Source organism: Odocoileus virginianus, chromosome 26 (assembly GCF_023699985.2).
Source record: "Odocoileus virginianus isolate 20LAN1187 ecotype Illinois chromosome 26, Ovbor_1.2, whole genome shotgun sequence".
NCBI classification, from domain to species: domain Eukaryota; kingdom Metazoa; phylum Chordata; class Mammalia; order Artiodactyla; family Cervidae; genus Odocoileus; species Odocoileus virginianus.
The window spans coordinates 28,470,394-28,491,664 of NC_069699.1; the positions used below are offsets into that span (position 1 = coordinate 28,470,394).

Consider the following 21,271-nt stretch of genomic DNA (forward strand, 5'->3'; position numbering starts at 1 on the left):
AGGCTGTTGTCAATTTCAGTTCCCTGCCATATCAAAAGAACAAAGCAGGCAGGAAGAGCAAGAGGATGATCTAATATGCCTACGCTAATAACAAACTCAGTGTCCTAAATTGGCAATGGCAGCCCTCTTCTGCGGAGATTGTTTTTAACACCATCAGTAGACATTTTAAAAAATTGGATGGTGACAGGAAGAGTACATTTTAAATTGTCAACCTTCATGATGTCCTTTTGAAGAATAGCAATTACATAACTCAGGGAGCTTTATTTTGCATTTGAAAAAAATACGTATATCTAAAGGAGTCTGCAGGGTTGTGCAAGACTCCATATCCTGAATTATTTGTAGAAAATAAATCTCCTTATTTTTTCCTATAATATCTTCTTTTTTTTTTTTACTCACTTCCTAGTTAAGTGGGTATCAATATTAAGTAAGCAGTACAGAAGTAAAACTGCTTTGGATTTAAATTATTAACAAATTCATTTAAAAAGACTTTTAACCATATGTTACATCTTAACCACATTTAAAGTCCAGTTTTTAATTTTCTAAGGGTGGCATACTTTTTTTTCCATCTCTATGGCATTAAAAAGTTTACTTATAGTATTCTAGTATTTTGTTAAAGTTTTAAATTGTTTCCTCTTGGACAATGAGAAAAGGGAATGTTATGCAAGAATAAGTTTTTATCACACAGAAGTCATTTGGTCTCTTTCTGCTAATTCTAATCTTTTTAAAAAAATAATAATTTTAGAAAAGAAAACTCTTTTAAAAATGCAGACAATGCCAAGAGAAATGCATTTCAAGTACCCTAAATAGTTAATGTATTTTCTAAATGAATGATTTAAAATAGCTATTAAAGGAGAGGAAATGAGCTTAGGTTTCTAGTAATGACTTCTCCTCTTCAAAATGAAATCTGTAAATCCCTGATTGCAATTCCAAATCCCCAAAGGACCAGCAGTTCTGGGACCAGGACTCACTGGCTTTATGTCTAATAGCACCAGATAAGTAGTATGATTTTTATATATGTAATTTGGGAGAATATTCAGAATTTATAGTCCTGGAGACAATTTATGAATGAATTTCCTTTTTAAAGTACATTATTCTAAAAATCAACTTTTCCATCCCGATTGTAAGCAGAGCACATAGGAATGTGGGAGGCATGGGTATATACATAGGGAGACATATGTATATATATTTATATATGCAAGCACACACATGCATGAAATATAAGTGCCATTTTATTCATAAGAGCATAATGATTCGGCCTGTGATTGTTAATAAAAATGCATTTCTAACCATCAAATTTGAGTCTATTATTCTAAGTTAATTGCATTTGCCCTAAAGAGACTTACAGCTGGCTGTCAGCCTGTTTGTGTCAGTTTCATTTTATTCATCAGTCAATCTTGTCTCCTCTTCTTTTTATATTCCATATATTGATCAAACAGATTTGTTAGCATCCCTCCACAGTTTTCACATCATCAAAAAATTAAAAAATAACCTTGATTTTATCATCAAATGCATTTGATGACTTCATTCATTTGTGGGCTATCTTCGCTGCTATTTCAGCAGCAAATAGATACCCTGTGGACAGGCCCATAAGACTGCCATTAAATATAACAGATGTAACTCACTCAAAGAGGCACTGAGAGAAAGTCAAACAGGAGAAAGTTTACACGGCAGTGGTTGGCGGCATCTCCGCTTTTCAGTTGAAATAGAGATACACATCACCGTAAACATTAGTTCTTTACTGGAGTGTACTATGCAGTAAAAGGCATCTTGTTAAAATTCATCCTCAGAGTAGAATGTACTATGAGGTGGTGAAGTGGATTAAAGAAATAAATGGGCACCATGTTCCCAATGGAGCCAAAGAAAACCGGTGGGTGAAACAGAAGAGCAGGGAGGTTAGGGTAGAAACGTAGTTAAGGTGAAAATCTGTGAAGAATTAGAATTTTACTTATGTGAGTCAAGTTGCTTAGAGGGGAGATAAAAGGCATCACAGGGTGAGGAGATAATTAGCTGATCAGAAGCAAAGCAGTTTAAAAGGTGACCCTTACCTCCTCTGTTACTCAGTCTAAGAAACTATAGACAATTATTACAGTATTTTCTCCAGGGACGTGTGATACAGTTTCTCCATATAGCCTCTAAGACACAAAGCTCTCTCAGCATTGTCATTGCGTTGCCTGAGTTGAGTGCTTTTTATGGAAATTCCTTACATCACACCAGCCTTGTCTTTCAACCTTGCTTTAGATCAATGATTCTCAATTGGGGTGATTTCATGCCCCCCAGGGGACATCAGGAATAAACACCTACAGATGCTGGGGGAAGGTGTTACTAACATCTGGTGAGTAGAGGCCAGTGATGCTGCTATACACCCTGCAATGCACAAGCACCCACAACAAAGAACTAGCCAGCCCCAGAGGACAATAGTGCCAAAGTTAAGAAACCCGGCTTCAGATGGCTGACTGAAACACAGTTAAAGCTACAAAACAAAAACTCCATCACAGTTCAGCAGCAGTGCAGTGAGGAGGATTTAGCAACTCTAAGAAGCAGAGAGCAGTCCAGCTATTGCACACAGAATTTCACACTCACCTATTAAATAATACAATTCATTACCCAGACCCCAGGAACAGTGGATTAAATACAACCCTGATGTTAAGGAGAACAAAGAAAAATGAAAATCATTGCTTGATAGAAGATATTTCAAAGACTTCCAAGACAAACCAGCTGAAAAATCCCCAATAAAAAGACTCAGCAAGAAAATTGTGTCACAGCCCCTAATCCTCAACAGACCTTAACAAGATGTTCATGAGCCAAAGACTCATGTCTGCAGAAGACAAAAGACATAGGAGACAATATAGTCAGAAGAAGGATTATCGTTAAGAGGCAGGAGAAAGATAAAATGGATTCCTCCACCTTACAGTTAGAACTCCTAAAGAGAATAAACAGAAATGGACTCAAAACCATGTTACAGTAACTGTTAAGTCTTTCTGCTCTTGGGAAATTAATATTTAGGTTAGACTCGGGGCAATATTTTTAAAACGCTTTTTTGATGAGCGCTTTTACCCCACCTGACTAGACACCCCTGCCTGGCACAGATGGCCAAGACATTTGCTTTTTTAAATGCTCCATATTTCCACAGCCACCCACCAGACAAAAATTAGATTACCAATGCTTGTGTAAACTTTCCAAGCTCTGACACAATAAGATTCCAGGAAATGTACATGCACAGCTAAAAGAAGCATTATACATAATGCACTGTAATTCCAACAGACAAGTTGCTATCTTCGATAGATATACACATTTTCCATGCCAAACACATGAACGTCAATACATTTTTCTCAAGTTAAAATGGAAACCATTTAACAGATATAATGGGCACAATGAATTTCATTTTGCATTACTAATGCAGCGGAGGAGGAGGGAAGCTTTGGCAAGGATTGCAGTAAGACCAAGAAAAACAGGAAACAACTTAGAAGCTAACATGGCTATATAAGCTATTGCCCCAAAATGTAGTCATGAAACTCAAGGGCAACTGAGACTTCAGAGTCTCAAAACTCTAAGTTCATGTAAACAAATTTTTGACTTATGGGAAAAAAGTGAAAAATGGACAAAAGAGTGGTTGTATTTTTGGAAGAAGGTCAAGAGAGTGTCACCATGTTTGTTTGTCTTTTAACCACCATTCCCGAAGAGATGTTATCACGACCGACTTGAATTTAGGGGAGATAAATTGGAGGTGAAGGAATGAAATGATGTGTCATGTGAAAGGGAGTTAGAAAAGTAATCCAGGAGCCTAAATCCCTAGCTTCTGCTTTCACCACTGGAAACACGTATCCCCCAAGACTCCTGCTCATCATTGTTAGAAAAATAAAACACCAAAAACAGCATTTATTTCATTGGCCCTTACCTTTAAGTCTTTTTGGCACCTAAAATAGTTTATTTCAGTCACTGCACACCAAAGAATTTTTGGTACCATCTACTAGATTTAATGGAGAAGGAAATGGCAACCCATTCCAGTACTCTTGCCTGGAAAATCCCATGGACGGAGAGCCTGGTGGACATGACTGAGCAACATTTTTTTTTTTCACTAGATTTAAACAGTAAATTCTGAAGCTTTAAACAAATGCTATTATTTAGACAAAGCCATTTAAAATAAAGGTTTTAAGCACAGGGTTACTGCAGTCAGGCAGCCCCCACTTCCAACCTTGCGTCACCAACACAGTTTAATGGGCAAGCTGAGTGAATTTGAGAAAATTCTGTTACCAGAGTTTCAGTTTCTCTATCTATAAAATGGGTGTATAATAGGCCTTATATTAATATTTTGGGGGGGTGTCAGACAGTGAAAGTCACTCAGTCATGTCCGATTCTTTGTGACACCAAGTTCTCCAAGTCAGAATACTGGAGTGGTTAGCCTTTACCTTTTCCAGCAGATCTTTCTGTCCCTGGAATCAAACTGGGGGTCTCCTGCATTGCAGGTGGGTTCTTTACCAACTGAGCTACCAGAAAAGCCTTTTTTTGGAGGGGGGGATTAAATGAGATCATGTGTGTAAGACAGGTTAATTAACTGCAGTAACGTCTAGCAGTGGGCTTCCTTGGTGGCTCAGTGGTAAAGAATCTGCCTACGGTAATGGACAGGGAAGCCTGGCCTGCTGCAGTCCATGGGGTCACAGAGAGTTGGACATGACTGAGCAACTGAACTGAACCAATGCAGGAGATGCAGGTTCGATCCGTGGGTTGGGAAGATATCCTGGAGAAAGAAAGGGCAAGCTACTCCAGTATTCTTGCCTGGGAAATTCCATGGATAGATGAGCTTGGTGGGCTATAGTCCATGGGGTTGCAAAAGAGTCAAATACAATTTAGGGACTAAACAACAACAACAACAAAGTCTAGCAGCAGGAGGGACCCTTTCCAGGGTTCAAGTCTATGCTTCCACAGCTTCCAGGCTCTGTGAACTAGGATGAAATCTTAGTTCAATCCCCTCTAAAATGAGGATAATAATAGTAATATCTAAAATAATAATATATCTAATTATATAATAATACCAATAATATCTTGGATTTTTACAAGGATGAAAATGAGATAAAAATAGTAGACTTAACAATTTCTAACCTAAAGCACACTGCATTTTATCCACAATCATGTTTCCATCATATTTGCAAAGAGGATTTAACATCTTTAGTATTAGGCTCCAAAATAATTGATGAAAGTATCTCCAAATGTAAATGGAAAGAAACAAATTGGAGAAAAAACATAAGACATTCTTCATTGTGTTTATCATGAGTTCCAGCAAGGACTTATATTTCTTTGATTTCCTTTCTCTTAGAAAATAAAAAAGCACATCTCAACACAGTGAAGCTTTAAAAGTGGATATATGACAATATTTAAAAAGAAGTGACCTAGCAATTCTTTAGAAAAGCTCCTGCTTCCAGAAATCGATGACTTTTCTGGCTAATGTGCATGTGTGGTTCTTCATGTAATGACAGAAGTCAGGACCACCAGTCAGTCCCATGGCTGAAAACGATGCGCCAGCAAATCGGTTACGAGGTGTAAAAAATGGTGGACACAAAAAGTGAAGAATATCTTTGACTGTGAAAGGTCAAGATGACTTAGTAAGCTATTAACTTGGCTCATTTTTCAAATGATGAATCAACTTTTATGAGAAATATTCAGTGTTTTCAAACTGCTTATCAAGATCCTAATTCTGTCATCATAAAGACCTATATAACTCAAAATTTTAGAATACCACTTAATATGTTAATTGTTAAATTACAGTGATATGAATTGGAATATGAAGATAACTCAAACTTCCAACTTGTTTCTCTCTTCTGATGCAGAATAAACTTTTCCAAATAAGGGGCTTCTAAGGTGCACAATGTTTAGCCAGATAAAAAATAAAACAGATTGGTATGACAGTCAGCAATAGAAAGAGAAACAAATTAAGTACTTATAATTAAAGCTTCAGGAATGAAAGAATTCACACTTTCTCAGAGCTATTATTTCAGACAGTCTGGTGTCAGAATTAAAAGCCAACCAGTGCATCTGTTTATATTGCCAAGGATTTTCACAGTAAGAAGGGATAGGAAACACATATTTTTTAATTAGGGTCCAAATCCCAAAGAACACCAAAAAAATAGTATGTCAAAAATAAATGTTCTTGTGATTTGTATTGTCCAATGTCCAAACAAAGACAAAAAATTATGTTTCTTACTTCTCCTTCACAAACACAAGTGAAAGAAAAAAAAAAGTAATTCTGTTGCTTTGGCCACAGACTCCTTTTTTTTTTTTTTTTTTGTTATTCTGCTTGCTTCTGGCTTAGCTACTGCTTTTCTTTCCCAGGATGAAATAATATAGGAAAAGCTGATTAAGGAAGGTTTCATTCACAGGAAGGTTCACCAAGATGGCTCAGTTACCAAGCCTTAACAGCTGAATTACAGTGACATCCTAAAATGACCATTTTACACTTTAAAGTACATCTCCTATCTGAAAACTGTGAGTTAACTCTTCGCTTATCTTGAGCTCTGAGTTAAAGGGAAGTCCTCTTTAAAATACAAACTGATGGACTGAACACCATAGTACTCAAATCTTCCATTAGCTTAGTTTTACTTCTCACCAGCAAAATTTCAGGTTATTTCCTGCAATTTCAAAGATCACTCTTTGGTCAGTAGGAAAAAATACATAAAAAAGTAGTATTCTAAATACAAAAATGAATAGACTTCTTTCCCTCATCTATTTACTCAACAGATATTTATTGATCATCTATTATTTGTCATATGCTGGGTTCATTGTTGGGAAAGACATCAGTGCATATAGCATATAATCACAATACAGGGCATTATGATCTCTAACAGGAGAAGTATAGAGTTCTGAGAAGTGTGTACCAGCAGAAGTAGACTAGGATAGATTTAAGAGATAATCAGCCTTCATATCTTTTATTTGACAGAGGAGGAAGCCCAAGATCTAGAAAGACCGAACTTCATAACCACAGAGCTCTTCAGTAGGAAAAAAATATATATATATATTTATTATATATATATTTATATTTATTTTATATAAATATATGTTTCTATTTATTTTATATAAATATATGTTTATATTTATTTTATATAAATATATGTTTATATTTATTTTATATAAATATATATTTATATTTATGTATATGTTTATATTTATTTTATATAAATATATATATCACGGAACTAGAATTAATGTCTCCAAATTCAAATCCCAAATTCCCTATAGAGCAACATACTTCTCTCCATAACATAATTTCCCCCCAAACAATAATGCCAAACCATGAATGTCAAGGCAGTTGACTAAAAGTTAGAAATGCGCTTTTAGACCTAAGAGTCAACACTCTTCCTAACTGTATGACATTCCAGATGGTGCAGAGGGAGGGCTCAGAGGTCAGACCCAATAGGATCCTAATCTTAAATTGACCACATCTAACCAGCCAGTGACCTTCAGCAAAGCACCTACTCTGAAAATCATCTTGATTTTTTAAAAATCTTCTAAGTCAGAATCAGAGTACTTACATGAAAGGGGTAAATGTCATGAAAGAGTTGAATTGAGTAGAAACTCAATACACATACATTTTTGTCCCCTCTTCTCACTCAAGTAAATTGAATAAAACTGATGAAAGACCAGGTCACCAAAAACCACATCTCAGTTTATTTCTTACCAGACATTTTAGCACAAAATCCAGCCTCCAATTTCTACTCTGTGAATGTTTTAGGAGTTATAAAGCAGAGACTAAACAAATGAATTTAGAGAATTTCATCAGCATACATCCTGTAAAAAGAGATGGGAAGGAAACAGAATCAAATAAATATTTAAAGTTATTTAAACCTCCTACATAATGTTGCGAGCCTCTTCCCATTATGGAAACCCAAGTAGCATAGGTAAAGGGAACTTATAGATTCTCATATCTAGGATCTCCAAAAGTAGCTGAGTTTCAGGAGTAAGAGAATCCAGGCACTCAAATGACAAAGTCAATGCCCTGCTTTGACAGCTACTTGGCTCCCTGTTTTAGCTTTATTCTCAGATTTTTATACTAGGCAAAAAAGATAACTTTTATCAGTTATCTTCAACGTCACAAAAGAGGAGAGAACTCTCACTTTCAGGGAACAACCTGACAGGTACTACCTGGTTCTTACAGCTGGCCCACAAAGCCCCACCACGGCTGGGTCACACAGGATGTAGCTTACCATGTCTCTGTGCATGGAAGAGGGATGGAAGAGACCATTCCACTCATACTATGTGGAACAGGTCTTCTTTTAGAAAGTGGGGTTCTCTTCCCGGATAAAAAAGGTAAACGTATCCTCGGAAAGACAAAAAAATTGGATATTCGTGCAAATAATTATTCTTAATTTCCTTTATTTTAGGATTATCCAGTTCAATTCAAAGTCCTCTGGAAGACCCTGGTAGGTTCATTTGATTTCTTTGTAATAGCTTCCTGTACTGGATAATGGGCACTTTGGTGTAATATGTTAAGGGAAGGACTCCATCTTTGTGAGTGTCCACAGTATAGTGGCCACAGCACTGGCATACACATCATCACACATCTGCATTATTCAAAGTACACCACAATCAGTTTTTTTCTTTGAAGGTGCTTATAAGCCTATCTCTACATACATGTTACATAACAAAAGTTGAAAAAATCATGTTCTCATTTATACATTACGCTTATTCAGAGTATTCCTATTTAAGACCCTGTGTTTTGCTTTAAGGGATGGAAAAAAATTCAGTCTCTGTCCTTGAAGGATTAAGCAATTTCTCTAAGATACCACTTTAAGCCAGAATTAGCCAAGAAGACCCCATGTATAACTAACATTTGAGCTGGGTTTGAGGGATAAGTAGAAGTTTCACTGTTAGGCATGTACAAAAAGGCCAAGACAGAAAATGTGAAATGTGATTTCTCATTTAGTTAAAAGATGACACAGAGAAATAGGGAATAAATAGCAAGGGAGCTTTTAAACATTCAGTAATGAAAGTCTGCCTAATATGTCATGGTGCTCCTGTAGGAGGCTATACTGGGCCACAGTCCTCTAGGAAGAGGTTGGGCTAAATGAACAAGACATATTAATGAGGGAGTAAAAAGCCAGCGTCACGTTAACAAATGCAGTATGGCCCATTTATATTCAGTAAGAATCAGGCATGTATATGTTCATCAATTTAGGTGAAAAATCTAGAAAAGAGTTATCCCCAACCAAAAATAGGAACCACCTCCATAAAGAGTAGTAAGAATGAAGCGAGCAGCAGGAGTGAGGTGAGAATTTTGCTTTTCTTTTATACTTCCATATCACTTGAGCTCTTTTTTTTCACAATAAAATTGTAACTATGCATTGCTTGCTTAAAATATAAATATTGTTTATATAAAAGGGAGTTTTGATTAAAATAAGGGTCAAAAAGAACACTGGCAGCATAAGAAGTGTGGGCTTGTAAGAATTACAGTTCTTGTTATTTTTGGTTGTCATTAGGGAAGGTAGCTAAAAACCTGAGCTATATATTAGGAAGAATAACATTTGGTAGATGGGAATATCATTGAGCCAATCAACAGATAGGCAGGTAGAACTCTTTGGAGGTCATTACATAGATAAACACATCTATTTGTATATGTATATATAAATTAAACAAATATATATACTTTATACTTTAAATATACACATAGTTATATACTCTAAATATATACATATTTATATACTTTGAATATATATTTTATATATATACATATATTTTGGGCGGGGCAGGGTGTATACCACACAGTACGCAGGATCTTACTTTCTCGGCCAGGGATTGAACTAATGTTCCCTGCATTGGAAGTGTGAAGTCTTAACTACCAAACCACCAGCGAAATCCCACAAATATATTTTATATAGCAGGCTCTTCCAAATATACATAATGAATATATTAAAATGAATAATAAGAGTCAGGGAGAGAGAAGACAGACAAGTTCTTTTCTGAATATAGTGATTTTAAGATATGAAAGAAATGCCTTTTGGGACACTTGCTTGGGAAATGTCTTAAAGGCAACATATCTGGATATGGAGGGCACAACAAGCATAGTCTGATTTCAGTTTAATGTGGCGGTTATCTACATGAAGAGAGGTGAAGTAATAAATGACATCAAAGGTCATCAAGAAATAGATGAGGTCAGCAAGGGAAACAGTGAACAGAGCCTAAGGCAAGGCTTTGAGAAAGATCACCCATTAAGAGAAACAATGCACTGGCTCATTTATTCACATTTTTTTTTTCAAAGATCCTGAGCCTAACACTGTAAATTTCAAGTAAAGAATATAGTGGTAGAAAAAATGGCCTGGTGACTGCCCACAGGCAGCTTCTATCCACTGCAATGCAAACATCCACTAACATTAACTGAGCACTTAATGCCTTCCCAATGGCACTGAATTATCATATCAACCTTCAGAGCAGTGTTGTCTTATCTCCACTCTATGGATGAAGAAATGAGACTTGGTGAGGTGGCCAATCTGTTGTAAGTCATGCAACTATGAAGTGGCAGGGACTTGATTTGATGACCAAATTTGTGTGCTTCCACACCCCCATAAACCTGTGTAACACTGTGAAGTGGCCAGCCAAGGGGTCATAGAAGAAATATCAGAATGGGGGGAAAAAAAAACCCACCAACAACAGCATTCTCTGCTAAAAAAGACAGGATCAGAGTCATGGAACTGACTAACCATGTTATCAAGGAGGGGGAAAACTGATGAAAGATCATTGATTTGATTATTAGAAAGTCATGTATTCATTTATTTTTCCACTCAACCAATGTGCATTAAGCAGCTAGCATGTATTACCACAAGGGCTTTGAAAGATCAATTTTACTTGGTGAGGATGGAAGCCAATCATGAAGGATCAAGGAATGAGTAGATAGTAAAGTGGCTTGTGCTAAGGATCCCTCTGAGTAATTGGGTGATTGAAAAACTAGCTTAAGAAGGCTTTTCAGGCTATAGCACACCTAAGTCAGCCTGCGGAGGCAAGACAGAGTCAGTAGAGAGTGTGAAAATACAGGGAAAGGGGATCATGGTGAATGAAGACGTATCCTGTGGACAGCAGAAGATAAGGAGATGCAAACTCCTGATACAAAAGGTCATGTTAGAAAGGAGAAGGGCCCGTTTTCCTCTCCTAGGGGAAAAAAGGAAATATAAAGGAAAGGATAAATGTTGCTGTCAAATGCAGTCGTAGGACACTGTACCAATAAGATTTTATTTGCACACATTTGGACAGCAGTTCTCAACCCTGGCTACATACTAGAATCATCTTGGCAGTTGTTACAAACTGTGATGCTTTAGACTGAACTCCAGACCAATTAAATTAGAAAAAAAATGTGAGGTTTCTTCAGGCTAAGGATATCCAAGGCTGTGAAGAGGACTTGGCAAGGTGTGACTAGGTGGAGAGAGGAGGGAGGCATTACTTGAGCAAAATCTGAAAAGCTATGAACCATTAAAGGAATTAATTTGCCAAAATAAAGTAAGGAAGAACTGGTGGTGGGGGTGGGGGCAGAACAGAAACTCTGCTATGTGTATAGATCACAAAGGATCCCTATAAATTTTCAAATTACTGCAAAGCAGATACATGTGCATCCCATTACATACAACCATAACCTGTACTAAGCACAGGTCATAACAATGCTACTCTCTTTTGTATTTCCAATTTCCATCAGAGTCCCTAGCATGCAATAGATACTCAATAAACATTAGGTAAATGAACGACTTAATAAACAAATGTGTAACTCAGATGGCAGCACAACCCTCTCTTCAAGTGTCTAGAGCCCTTGAGAAAAGCAAAATTGTCTCATACTCAGTCCCAAGTCACTCACTGCAAATACCTTCCATGTCTCAGATCTATATGGGGCCTAACAGATTTTTACCAAAGTTTAAAGTAAGAAAACAAAGGGGAGAAGGGCTTTATCAGCAAAACTTACAAGCATTTAAAAATTTGCTATTTGTTGTTGTTGAGTTGCTCACTTGTGTCTGACTCTTTGTGACCCCATGGACTGCAGCACACCAGGCTTCCCTGTCCTTCACCATCTCCTGGAGCTTGTTCAAACTCATGTCCGTCGAGTCAATGATGCCATCCAACCATCTCATCCTCTGTCGTCCCCTTCTCCTCCTGCCTTCAATCTTTCCTAGCGTCAGGGTCTTTTCTAATGAGTCGGCTCTTTGCATCAGGTGGCTATAGTACTGGAGCTTCAGCTTGCTGAAGATCAGTCCCTCCAATGAGTGTTCAGGACTGATCTCTTTTAGGATTGATTGGTTGGATCTCCTTGCAGTCCAAGGGCCTCTCAAGAGTTCTCTCCAACACCATCATCAATTCAAAATCATCAATTCTTCGGCATTCAGCCTTCTTTGTGGTCCAACTCTCACATCCATACATGATCATTGGAAAAACCTCAGCTTTGACTATACAAATAGCCATACTGTTAACTATGTTACTTGGCCATTCTCACTGGCCTCTGTTCCATGGTGGGTCCTTGCCTCCTGCCACCTTGCTGCACTTTTATTTCCTTCAAGCTTCACCAGTACCATCCAAATCGCAAATTTCACTTGTTCTTATTTAGAACAGTTTAACTATGACTATCTCCTACACCATGGCTTTGGGGGGAACTCACTTTTAGTATCCAAACTTACCTAGAATTTTTTTTTTTTTTCGCCAAACCAAATGGTAGATATTAACCCTATCCTTTTTAGGGCCCCAAAGTTTTATGGCCAATTATGATTTTAAATGGCCATTTCCTCCTTCTTTTCATATAAGAGAATGAATCATCTGGAGAAGACAAATGGAAAATCTCCAACCCAATAATGAATGAGGCCCAATGAGAGAATAAACATTTGTTATTGGAAGTCCATAAAATATGTATATAATTACTGTTGAGAATAATCCTTACCGTCCTTACCGGCGAGTCTCAAAATCAATGTCTTTGTCTGTGAATGTCATCACCGTACCCAGTCACATGAGCAGTGATGTGAATACAGCGGGCGCTCAACACACACCAATCATGAGGATAAAGGGTGAAGATGAGATACTCTCTGAGATTTTATACCTTATAATAATAGTGGTAATAATAGCTACTTTCTATGTCCAAAGCCGTTTAAAAGCATTAACATTTCACATGGCCGCATATCCTCAGAAAGCAGATCAATATTTATTCTTCCAAGTGTGTCGAGTACACAATTGGGGCACCTCGAGGTGAAAGCATGACCCTGCCAGTGTCAGCCTCAGAACTTGGAAATCACACCCCCAGTTCATTATGTCAGAATAATAAAGTGACCCTGGCCGGTTGAATGTATTCATTAATGGCTGAGGAAGGAGAGGGGCAGCAGGAGCAGACAATAAAGCTTGGGGAACTCAGTGCTAACTAGCCGGCAAGGAAACCCTATTATTTGGTATTGCATCAGTTCTAGAAGAGAAATGTACACATACACACATACATCAGAGCAGGCCTGTTTAGTCCTTTTCAATGAGAATTTTTTTTTTAACTCCTAGTCCGAGTAATTTTATTACCAATGATTGGATGGGGTGAGGGATAGTAGTAAGAACTTCCTTCTGAGGTCTCTCTCTCGCTCTGTGTCTCTGTCCCCTTACTGTGTGTTTTGCTGATTAAGCAAATCAACCTTCAATAGTAACTAACTGGAAAAGAACTCCACAAGGTTTCCTTAAGCAGCATCAAAATGACTGTGGCCCATTCTCAGAGCCTATTAAGAGGTAATCAACCAGCACGACTAACAAGTCACTCAGCCCAGACTTTCAGAATTTGGCTCTTTTGTTCTGTCAGTTTGAAGAGTGCCCTGCGAGTGATGCAATTTACAAGGGAGCTCTTTGAGAGCTTTCACTCAGGAAGGCGCTGGGAGCTCTGGGGGTAGAGCTTAGCTCAGGAAAAGGGAAAGAAGGCAAGTCTGCACTGACAGCTTGATCCCAGAGAGAGGCGGCAGGGCTGCTTGTCTGGCGGGGCCTCTGGGTGTGGATGAGGCAGGGGCAGGGAGGAGCCTTCATCTTAAGTGAACGTGTGACTCCAATATTAAAAGAACAATTGCCTTCCTGTGCACTGCTTGCTGTTTGCTACTGCTGTTTCTTTCAATAAAACCTCTTTTCACTTGCCAATGGGGGCCTGTCAGGCAATAATATTTTTCAGGCATGATACACATACTAAAATGCCCTTGTGAGTTTTTAATACATTTACAGTTGATAACAATACGGCTGTTTCATCAGGAAAGGTAAAAAAAAAATTTGAAAGAAAAGGATCTGTTAAAATTGCAGAGCAATAGCATGACAAGACGGACCAGTGTCGGTGTACTTCACGCTGCTGGTCCCTCCTAAGGGTCAAGCCAGCCACCTGCAAGCAGGGAAAAGTAGCAGAGTGTGACCAGCATGTGGTCTTTTTATTCAAATTGAAGTTCACCTTTTTAATAAAGACCTTTGTGTGTCAAGATCCTCTTCTCCCACCTGGGAAGAGGATGACAACACAAGTTAGGTGAGATGTGTGCACAACATCCTTATATTTGAATATATATTTGGCTCATGGATTTATCACGGAGCACTGTCTTCATAACTCAAGCAGGATGAAGGGATGGGATGAACTGTTCCCAAGGAGAAACCTCTACTTAAAAGAGATCTCAAAAAAAAAAAAAAGAGAGATTTCCACCAAAAGACTAGAATCCTTGACTCATAAACTACAGTTTGCTGTATCACAGCTCAAATTTGTTTTGTTACATGAAACTGGACATTAAGGTATAATAAATAATATAAATAGATAACACCTATCAGTCAATTTCAAGACAGATTTCTATTATTATTTTCAAACATCCATTTGGCTAGAGTTTTTTAACTACTGTGTGCGTGTATACATGTACTCATATGTGTGAGTCATCAATTATGTGCATAATGCTAACAAGCTTGTAGAGATTTTGAGAATCAAAAATAGTTCTAGTGGTCAAAAATAAACGTTTTCATACTAGCCCACAATTAAATACATATTTTCATGAAGGGATGTACTAGTGAAAAGAATTTCTCTTAAGGGTGAAATGGAGCTTCTGCATAATCCTACAGAATAAAGGTACCTGTACTGATTGTTGTTAAAATAATACATGGTATTAGTTGTTCAACATGTATTACAGCATCTACCAATGGGAGACCATAAGCAGCTAAGTGGATAGCTACCACATGTGTCAGCATGGATTCAAATCCTGGCCACACTCCTGTTAATTCTAGGACCTTAAGTAAAATGTCTCCAACTCTCTGAGCCTCAATTTCTTAACCATTATAGTGTGATGACTTCTACTGTTATTCAATTATATTAATACTACAATTATAGTATCTACTAAGTGCATTTCATATAAGGGAAAATCAGAAAATAAATATATTGTATTTTGTACCAATCCTGGAACTCAATAAATAGTATTTTGATCATTATTACTAAATAATAATTACTTAAACATAGTTATTGATTAACTTACATATGCATTGTATTCCAATTAACATACTGTTAACCATATTGATTAACAGTACCTGCTGTAAATAATCCCCAAGTTTCTATAGCCTAACTTAATAAATGATCATTCTTGGCCACCCAAAGTCCCATGCAGATAAATATCTGAGTTGCCTTCCACCACATAGTGACTCAGGGATCCAAGTTTTTTTCATCTTGTGGCTCTGCCATCCCTATGGGGACCCTCAGAATTTTCTACTGCATTCTTTGCTTAAATCTGTCCAAGAAGTAAAAAAACAAACTGTGAAGAATCACAGGGCATATTTTAGAGGACAAACTAGAAGTGAGGCACTTCACTTCTGCCCATATCCCTTTTGCACAGAACCGTGTACCTAATGCAAGGAGGCCAGAAAATGTACTGTGTCCAGAAAGAAGTAGATTTGGCTCAGTGGACATCCAGTCAGTCTCTGTCAGCAACATAAATCTTTATAAGCTAAAATCAGTATAGTTGAGAGTATTTTCTTTAGCCATATTTGCAGCACTGGGTATACCAATTTATGCAATAAGGAGCTTTCAGAATATACAATGTCCCTATTAAATGTGCTGGTGATGTTGACCGCTAAATTCTTTTACACACTCACCCAACTTCCTTGGCTGTCTCTGAATTTTTATTTTTTTTCTATCTGCTTCTACCCTCCTTACTTATCTTTGCTTGTTCCCCTTTTAACATGTGTACCAGAATGCTTGTAATTGAACTTTTTATTCATAGAAAGTTTTACATTTTTTTTTTTAACAAAAGGGCATTCTTCCTATGCTTCCTCAGATTCAGCTCTTGACATCTTCTCTGGGAAGACCTCCTTCATGATGGAGACAGAGCTGGGTGCCACTCACCAGTATCCCTATAACCTATGTCAGATCATTTGTTACATGGAATTACCAGGGTCTCCTGAGTGGAGTCCGCTCTTTGACTGGAAGCAATTTGAAAACTGACTTAGGTCTTTTATCTGAGTTTCTCCTTACCGAGTACAGGACTGTAGCTGTCACAGGGCAGACACTCAACCCCATTTAAAAGAATGAACTAAGGAACTTTGAGGTATAATTTAGCCTATACATCTCAACCAAAAAAGAAAACCAAAATACAAATAAACTTCAATCCTTTCAAAAGAAGTCATGTAAAAAAATTAATGAGAGGAACAGACATTTACCTCTATAAAAGTATATAAAACATTTTTTCTCAATTTTCAACATTTAACACCATATTTTGTAAAAAGTAAGCAATTCTGAGTATTGCACCTGGTTCCAGTAAATTGACTTTGGAAATATTTTTCTTTCCTATGTGTATTCATGTACTGTAACTTGAAGGCAGAGGAAAGACAACTCCAAACAAGCCTACCAGAGATCCTACTCCCAAAACTTTTGTGCTATCTTAAAAAAAAAAAAAAGGCCATCTCTAGAAGTGAAACTTCTTTTTTTGCAGCCTAATTTCAGTTATAAAACAGGCAATTTCTTCTGAGATATAAAGAAAATGCTAAAGATGAGTGACTTTTCGAATTAAATTCTAATTAGAAGATTTTTATCAAGATTTTTCCATTCATTTACTGTGAAAATAATATAACATTTTCTTCAGTATATTTGCATTATTGTCTGTTTGAGATAAGCATTTATCTCTAAAAAAATAACAAAACTCTTTATAACAAAACTTCTAAAACTTAAGGGTAGTGAAGACTACTGTTAGTACCTTATTCAGTTCCAAATATATAAATACAAAATATTTCACAAGAAATCCGAATAATTGTGGTGACCTATTCAAATAGATATCATTACAGTTTCTCCTTTACATTGCTAATTATGAATATTGATTATTATATGTACTATGAATATTATTATCAGCCTATTTAGTCTACTTTATCATAGGCAGGGCACCATAACAATTAAAAGCTCATCTTCTCTTTTGGACCCAGACTTCCTGAATATAAATCCCAGCTTCGCCATTTACTATTTGCAATTACAGTTCAGAACTTATATTACCTATCTGTGCCTCAGCCTCCTCGTATGTAAAATGTAGACAGCAACAGAGCTTAGCCTACAGAGCTGTGGTGAGGACGAAGCTTACTTTCCTTCCAGTTCATCCTCCATCCTGGCATTTCTAAGACAAATACATGACTTTGTTTGATTTCTGCTTAAAATATTTATTTTAGGCACTTAAACAGGAGTTAAGGGAACTTGGATATAGTCTGTACGTTCAGGGGGTAAGGGGTTGGGAATCTATATTATACGTCTGTGTATGGTGCATTTCTCCAAAGCAAGGGTCCATATGTTTCCTTGGGGTCCATTCCCCCTAAATCAATGACCACTACCCAACGGCTAAAGTCTCAAATCCACAGGTAAACATAAAAACGCCACCATAACTCCCCTCATCCTTCTTCTCACTTCTGTTTACTCCTCCCCCACGTTCTTACCATGCTCTGCTAAATACTGGTTTTCACACTTCTGTGTTTTACAAATTTTTTCTTCTTCCTTGAATATCAATGGCCACCTGGCAGCTAAATACTAATTTTTTGAGATCCAGTGAAAACATCATCTCTCTTAGATATCTATCTACATTACACCAAGCATCCACAGAACTGAATTTGCATCCACAGAACTGTGTACATGCCCCTATTATCCATTTGTCATATGCTACTGAAGTCATCCGAATGCCTGATACTCCACTGAAGGGTAAACTCAGAAGACAGACACCAGGTCTTATTCATCCTTGTGTATCTACCAGCAACGAGTGTATTGCTAAGTACTATATAAATAACCCATAAATGTTTCTTAAATGAATGAGTGGATTACTGACTGTTGTCTCACTTCAAATTCATCGGTTAGGTGGATATTACATATTTTCTGAGGGATCTTTTTTTTAAATCAATGTTGGTTAATCTACATGAATACCATACTTCTCAATTCAGGCATAAGGTGCTATATTTTACACTGTTTCTAAAGTGTTTTAAATCATCTAAGTATCATATCAATAAACAATTTGATAGTTGGTGATGGAACAAAAATTCGATAGCATGATTTTACATCCTAGGAGGTCAACACTCTTTCTATTAGTGACATATCTCTAAATGCGACGCCTTGAAGCTATTTCAACAAAACCACCACCACGCATTGATATCTTGAACTGAGCACAGCAGTGCTGCAGTAAAAACCACATACACAGAGAAACAGGGAGAACTGATGCAGAAGCAAATGACATAAGTTTAAAAGATGTACAACATCTAAAGTACTTTTCCTTTATGTTAAGTATATTTTCATTCCATTGTTTCATCTTCATGGATTCAAAACACCAAACTTCTTTTGATCCAGAAGAAGAACAGAGTTTTCTTACAAATGCATAAAGAAGCTAGGATTAGGCATGCTTCTGGCATCTTCCCTTTTCCAGAAAACAGGATTTTGAAGCAAGAAGAACATAAACAGAACACACTGACTCTAGACACACCATTGCATTCTTCAACTAGAATAATAAAAATTTGCAAATGAACAAAAGAGTGGGAGGCAGATATCTGATTTACAATGTTTTTGAGATAAAGAACACTATAAAAAAAAGATCCATGTGAATAATAAAGCATTGTTAACCGAGTCGTGACATTTCTATTCTAGTGATGACTTGAACAGCAGAACTGCATACAGGCGCCTTGTGCCATTTTCCAAGTGGGAGGAAGACATATAATTATCATTCTTACAGTAATGAGAATTCAAGAAAATCTGGGGAAAAGTTTATTAAAAAACATATTGACATATCAGTATTATAAATTACTTTCTCTTATTAACCTGCCCCACTCAAAATTCTTTTGTTGGCTAGCTCATCATGGCACAAAAAGGTATTTCAGGAAAAGAGAGACCTACCTTGAAAATCTTTTTATTACACTGAAAAATATCTACCATATATTTATTCTGTTGCTTGCTCAACATGTGAGATATATGAGAGGAATATGTTTTCAAAACAGTTTTAACCTCCATTGTCTTGAGCACACGTATCAACTCTGTCACATCACTTATCGAAAATCCTCACAGAAACCTTGCATTTAGTCAAAACTAATGAATCTGTTTTAACACCCTTTGCGAAAGTCAAAGAGGATATAATATTATGTTTTCACTTAACATACATTTTTCTTCCATTTCCTTTCTTTGTTGGGTGGTTAAGAGGGGGGAAATACTGCAAAAATTACAGTGATGTTATCAACTGCAGTGTTTTAACAGAGAACAGAATTGGAAATGGCATTTTGCTGAGTGAACTTCTAAATGAATGGGGGAAAAAAAACACAGACGGATGGATTTTCTCTTGGTGTTTATCTCCACTGAAGTCTCAGAGGGTAGACTCCCAAGTGTTGAAGGAAGCTCTCTAACTGACCCCATTACTGCCTTGGGCACTGGTGAAGGTGAAGGGGCAGTTGTAAAGTCAGACTCTGAGTGAGCGCTGCGGAAATTATAGGGTTGTGTTAAATGCATCCTCTGCAGGGTGCTTCCCTGTCTTCAGAGGGCACACTCATTAAGTGCTGCCAATGAGAAAACTAAGCGTTTTTCTCTATAAAAAGTGTCCCTTTTTGTGGAACATCTGGAGCCTATCCAAAGGGCTTCCAGTCTAGGTGGGAGAACATAATAAAGCAAAACACCTCCATCACTGAGGCATCAGCCTGAAGGAATGAGTCGTTGCTGCATATCCACCAGGGTCACTCACCCACCATCATAACATGCTCCCGAGACTGAGCAAGAAGGCAGGGTGCCTGATCCAAGGAGAATGTGACAGAAGCGACATTCAATCAGTATGCAAAAATGTTCACTTACAAACTTAGAAGAAAACATATTTAGGCTATTTCTTGTAGTTTACTAATCCCATTTCATTCATACTCAATTATTTTTTTTTTTACCTCTGCTTGTTAGTTATAAAGATACACATGAAGATTTGGTTTCTACATAAACCTGGTGCTTTCTACAATGTCTCCTATGATAAAGAATAAAGATACATGGGAGAAATATATAAAGACTAGAGATATTGCACTCTTGGATTGGTGTATATTCAATACAGAGAGTGTATCAGCTTAGTCAAACAAGAAAGGAAACCACAAGGGTGAGGGAAGAATGTACAGAAGTCAGATGGATTAAAAGGTACCACAGAGAGAAGCACAGTAAAAGGTCCAAGACCGGGTCTTAAAAAGTGATAAAAGTAAATTATCACTGAGGGAGAAAAAAATATCAAAAGAACCCAAAAAGGCCTAATGTTTATTTGCTCATTTTTATGTGAATTAAGTTGAATGCATGTAACTATGCTGACCTGGTTCTGTCCTAAGATACTCTCAAAACTGAGTAGTATGTTGGGAAAAGAAATATTTCAGAGTTAAGTTCTGGTGATGAATCTAGGACAGGGCTCCAGGCTTTAAGCCTCTTTATAACAGTATGAGAATTTAATAGATTTTTCATTTCCTAGGAGAGGAGAATTCTCATCTTTAGTAATTGAGTCACTGCAATTAGTTTCCTCGAAATCTAGAAAAGTAACTTTTTCTCGGAAAGGAAAAGAGAATCATTTCTAATTCTAACTCAAACATCTTCTTAAACATATGTGTGCCCAAAGTATTGGATGAAAGTCTTTATTATCAGTGCTCTGCACTTATCTCAGATGATTTTAAGGAATCTGTGCAGAGATAGATGGTAACAAGAAAGAAAACTTCAGTTAGAACAAACTGGGTTTGAATCTTCGACAAGCTGCTTCACATCTCTGAATTTCAGTTGCCTTGTGACTCATAATAGGTACACACGAAGTTTGAGAATCACTCTCTTAGATATTATAAAATGAGATCT

General features: G+C 37.0%; 1 protein-coding gene across 1 annotated transcript in view; it reads left to right on the forward strand.

Moving 5' to 3' along the window:
* The window catches only part of MDFIC2 (MyoD family inhibitor domain containing 2), a 108,416-nt gene that overhangs the window by 57,535 nt on the left and 29,610 nt on the right, over positions 1-21,271 (forward strand). Inside the window, exon 3 of the mRNA XM_070456145.1 lies at positions 8,370-8,408. Within this exon, the coding sequence (XP_070312246.1) occupies positions 8,370-8,408 (39 nt within the window). The remainder of the gene's footprint in view (positions 1-8,369; positions 8,409-21,271) is intronic.